This window comes from Ctenopharyngodon idella, chromosome 9 (genome assembly GCF_019924925.1).
Source record: "Ctenopharyngodon idella isolate HZGC_01 chromosome 9, HZGC01, whole genome shotgun sequence".
Classification (NCBI taxonomy): domain Eukaryota; kingdom Metazoa; phylum Chordata; class Actinopteri; order Cypriniformes; family Xenocyprididae; genus Ctenopharyngodon; species Ctenopharyngodon idella.
In genome coordinates this window covers 6040381-6045948 of record NC_067228.1, presented here as the reverse complement: position 1 = coordinate 6045948, position 5568 = coordinate 6040381, and the positions used below count along the sequence as shown (strand labels likewise).

The 5568-nt window shown below is 34.9% G+C and overlaps 1 protein-coding gene across 1 annotated transcript; it reads left to right on the top strand.

Moving 5' to 3' along the window:
- Positions 1–1700: 1700 nt before the first annotated feature.
- Positions 1701–5304, top strand: twist2. The gene is made up of 2 exons (XM_051906763.1): positions 1701–2429; positions 4800–5304. Exon 1 carries the CDS (start codon positions 1907–1909, stop codon positions 2396–2398), a length of 492 nt encoding a protein of 163 aa, XP_051762723.1. The 5' UTR covers positions 1701–1906; the 3' UTR covers positions 2399–2429; positions 4800–5304.
- Positions 5305–5568: the final 264 nt, after the last annotated feature.

The window sequence follows — 5568 nt, the reverse complement described above, 5'->3', positions numbered from 1 at the left end:
GTTCTTCACAACAGGCTGACTCCTACATGTGTTTAGGGTATTGTGAAACCTTGGACTTATTCTGGAAAACAATAGGGAAAGGTCTTTCATCTGACTTGAAAGAATGGCGTGAAGGAAAGTCTGCAAAGATATTCATCTACTGTGTGTCATATCTGAAAGAGGTGAGAGACTTTTTGTGGCATTTTAATAACCATGAAAAAAATATGACCTTAAACATTAACAAGGGACATTCGCCGTAAGGTAAATACAAAAAAATCTGATACATAATGCACAGCTTTCAAAAATCAATCATAGCAGCAATTGCTAATTATGAATTTAAAATAAAAAATGTAACACTTCAGTATGGGGAACAATTATCACTTTTGCTCATTAGCCTGCCTATTGTCTGTTTATTAGTACTTATAAAGCACATATTAATGCCTTATTCTGCATGACCATATTCTACATCCCTTAATCCTACCCAATACCTGAACTTAACCACTACAACAACTACCTTACTAACTATTAATAAGCAGTAAATTAGGAGTTTATTGAGGGAAAAGTGTTCCCCATACTAAAGTGTTACCGAAAAACAAACAAAAATTAAAACTGTTGTAACCTTGGACATTTTTGTGAATTCTCAACATCAAAAATTCCCATATATATGTATATATGTTATATTCCTAATTATATATATATATATATTTAAGAATTAAGAATATAATATTCTTATAAGAATATAAGAATTATGGTGTAATATGTTTTCACATTTTTGATGTGTAATAAGTTGTTTTGCGGTTTGAATTTTGCTGTAAAGCATATAAAAGCCTGTAAATTTTCAGTAGGTTTTTTGTTGACATCATCACACCTATTGAGAATTTTTTACAGAAGTAAAAAGTGTGACAACTAGCCCCGATATCCCTTATAAAATAATTCAAAAAGGCATCAAATAAATAAATAAATAAAACTGATAACAATTAGATAAAAATAAATAAAAAATAAACCTTTTAAATAAACTGTGTAATTCAAGAAATTCTGGAAACTACTTTCCCCCAAATTATAAGGGAATTCATACATTTTTGTTCACAAATAAAAAAAATATTATTAAATATTTTACCATATTATACACTGCCTACATTGTAATATTTAAAATGTGAGATTATTATTTTTACTTCTATAAACCATTTTTATAAGTACAGCAAACACTTTTTTACACTCATAATTTCATACACTCAAAAAATCCATCCTTTTTTAAGATTTACGCAATTTAATTAATCGTACAATTCCATCAAATTGAACTGAATAATCCTCACGTATTTCAAATGAAAAATTGATTAAGGATTGTTCAGTTCTTCAATTAAAATACGTAAAGATTATTCATTTCAATTTGATTAAATTGCGTGAATTAAAAAAAAAGGGCTTAATGTTTTTGTTGACATTGTTAATCTTATAATTTCATAATACCATTTTTTTTACCATAATAATTAGACATGACTCGTTTGTAGTACTGCACCACTTTACATTCCTTTTCCAAATGCCATTCTTATAGTGTGAGATTGAAATATTGTGTAAAACGAAGAGCATCGAACTAAAAGTGGGGTATAATTTGAGTGGAGAGGTGCAGTGTAACTTAAGACTGGTCCTCCTTGTTTATTAGTCCACCAATCAGAGAGCAGCGCTTCCTCCCCCTCCATCCACACTAGTATTTAGCATCAGAGACTAGGATAAAGTTTCCCAAAAAATTAGGAAAAAACTTCCTGCGGGAGGAAAACTCTGCCAAACTCTACTTCTGGAAGTAGAGGCGCAGTCTCGGGACTTCAGGAGGACAGACAAACCCCCGAAAAACGCACGGATATAACGGTCAACCACGGATTCAAAGGTGGAGAGCGCGTTTTCTCCTCGACCTTCACATTTCTTTAAAAAAGAAATGGAAGAGAGTTCAAGCTCTCCCGTCTCCCCAGTGGACAGCCTGGTGACCAGCGAGGAGGAGTTGGACAGACAACAGAAAAGGTTCGGGAGGAAGAGGAGACACAGTAAAAAGTCGAGCGAGGACAGCAGCAGCCCGAGCTCCGTGAACAAACGGAGCAAAAAGCCGAGCCCGAGCAGCACTCAGTCGTTCGAGGAGCTGCAGAACCAGCGCGTGCTGGCGAACGTCAGGGAGAGGCAACGGACTCAGTCGCTGAACGAAGCGTTCGCGTCTTTGCGCAAAATCATCCCCACGCTCCCCTCGGATAAACTCAGCAAGATACAGACGCTCAAGCTCGCCTCCAGGTACATTGATTTCCTCTGTCAAGTGCTGCAGAGCGACGAGATGGACAACAAGATGTCGAGCTGCAGCTACGTCGCGCACGAGAGACTCAGTTACGCCTTTTCGGTGTGGAGGATGGAGGGCGCGTGGTCGATGTCTGCGTCCCACTAGCAGCGAGACACGTCCATACCATGCCAAACGGGTGGGTAGAGAGATGCCAGTTCAACTCAAGACGTTGTTACTATGTTGTCGAGCTAACTCTTTCGTACGTGGATGTGTTACGGCAGTAACCTGCTTTTAGAGAAACTCCAGCTGTTCTGGACCACTGACACTGACAGTTCAGTGCAGGAATGCAACACTATATCTTCTTGACACCCCAAAAATTGTCATTTAGATTTTTTTAGATAGATAATGCATCATAATTCTTTAAAACATTATTTTATATATATTTTACACGTGCAATAATTCATATTATTGTTACAGATACGTGGATGTGCATCACGTGCTACAGCCAAGCACTAAAAAAGCATTTTGATTATTTTACTTTTTTTTTTTTTTTTTTTTTTTAAATAAGAAACGTAAATGATACGTAGGCTATTGCAAATGTTGTTTTTCTTTTTTTTTTTTAAATAATGTTAGACTAAACCCTATTCATTTTTAATTTATTATTGTTATAAAATGTCTTCATTAGATGATAGATTTTAACATAAATGTTCACAATAATGGATAAAATGCTATCACGGGGATATTCAAATTATTATTATTATTATTATGGCCACACCTCCAAAAATATGGTGTCATAGAAAAGGCCAGAAAGTTATCTTTAAAAAAACAAGAGATCAGAGATTATAATAGAAATGTCCACTGTATAGTGAACAAAATGCTTGGCATCACGAGGATATCCCATTTTGACTAAATTAGTATGGGAACACATATATGTTTTATGATTATTATATAATATTATGCTAGTACAAAAACAAACAAACAATCGTAAATCCCTCTAAATACACCATTGAAGCGCGCGCATTTAGAGTAAGAAAATGAACGTGCAGCACAAAAACAATGAGAATCGGCTAATTACACATTCCTCGACTGCTAAAGCCAAATATTTCGAGTAAAATCAAAATAGAGACATCACAAACAGCATGGCGAGAACTATAGTACGAAAAGCTGTGGTATGCAGCCTATAGTTGCCAGAAATAACAAGGAAAACAAACGCTGAATTTTAGTTTTCCTCAGTTTCTCAGACTATTCTCCAGTAAACAAACATTCTCATTATATCGTCGATCTTGTGAAACGAATAACGTCCCAACCGTGAGAAGGAACATTCAGTGGAATATTTTCCCTCTCGTGAATAAAACTCAAATTTCAGGAGCGATTTAAACTGGTTATGAAGTTACAACGCACATTCGTAAACGATAAGCTAAAAAAAAAAGAGAGAAAGAGAAAAAGAATTATGGCCCTGATTATTGAGGTGAAACGGTTAACGTTTTATACGAAAGAAAATAATAAGAAAAAATCTATAAACGTTCAGCAAAGAACCCTCTTGTTATTTACGTTTTCTTTTTGGCTGTATATGGTTTTTGGGGAGATTAAGAAAGTTCTTGATTAGGCTATCAATAGGTAACACAATAGGTTCTTCAGATCAGTGTTTTGCGTTCTTTAAAGCACATGTGTGCGGAAGAACAGTTCTAAGGAACGAACAGATTCTGCTATATGCCATCAGGATGTGAAGTTCTTTTGGTCCTAACAGGAACCTTTATTTTTGAGAATGGAGGTGAGCTGCAACCAAAACCATGTTTATGCTTGTGAAATAACCACTGGAACCAAAGGCTGACATATTTAAAGCAAGACTGAAATCTTTCAGGCTAAATATGTGTTACCATATGATCATTTATTAACAAGATTAACTTCAATTGAATGATTTAATTATTATTTAAATTTTATTTAATAAGCTAAAATATGCATGGAGGTCTCTTTCCTAGACCACAAAAAGTAATATCCTGTGGTGAAAAGAAACAGAAAATGAACCTGCACATCTATATAAATGAATATGGTCCTATTTTTTAATAACTAATTAGCTATTAAAATGATGAATTGAAATGAAAGTAGATATCTTAACAATTCTTTTGAATTAACCATTGGATAAATCTGCCGTTTTATGCGCTGGATTAGGCCTCCATCAACACACAGCTGTCATAAAATCTCTAAACACTTATAATAATATTATTTGTTTGTCTAATTGATTCTTATGAATTTATTTGAATAAAGTAATATGCTACTGAGAAATTGCGAAGGAAGACAGGTGTACGGCTTCGAATTTCAAACCAAATGACCTCTTGAAACAGTTATTTTCCAGTGATGTAATTCCACCTGGGATCTGTGTAACATGTTTGAACCAAGCCTTTTCCTGTGTAAGCATGTGCTCCCACTCGGAATTAAAAAATGGGATCATTAATAGCTTCCCATTTTTCTTTAAAACCAAGACTGTGTTCAACCACAGATTAAGGTCTCCTGTTTGACATAGAGAAGCAGAATTTGAGTCTAAAAGTTGTTTTTCTTCCTTCCACAGACTGTTTACTTCCACTAATTTTGAAGACACCAAAGGATTTATTGATGAACCTCTAAACCTCAAAGACGTGGCCATTTGGTGGATACACCTACGGACTTGAGCATCCTCACGAAGGACACGACCAAAGGAACTTTTTATATACTTAGAGAAAAAGTAGATGACGTCTCCTGTGTCGTCAAATACATTTAATCTTTTTCACAAGTTATTCTTAAATGTCGCTGTGGTGATAGTACAGGAAGGCCATCTGTTATCTGTATGGAAACTATATTTCGTGTTTGTCTCTAAACAGAAGAGTTTATATATATATGAACAAAAAAACTATTGTACATAGGCTACCTGTGAGTATTGTCAGCTTTTTTTAAGGGACCAATGCAATTTAGAGCAATACTTTCTTGAAGTATGCTGCATGGATGAATGCATACATTTGATTTTTCCTATGCAACATTTTCGATTTCCATCCATTGTACATTTTGCTTATTTATTAAAACGTATTTTTGAACATTTAGGGTGAACACATTGATTTGCATATGTCCACATCATCACTGTAGCATTCAGATTTTCCCCTTCTTGTGTTACAAAAAGAAATGTTATAAACAGTGCAGGTTCATTAGCCGAAAAGAAAGTCCAGCCAGTTTTACCCCTTAGCTTATAAAAAAGCTTGTCCGCTCTAATAAGAATAAATCACTGAATCCAGACGGCTGGAGGCAAATTCTTTAACAACTGCAGATAACCACAGCATTTAAATACCGGACCCCTACCAGACCTTTTC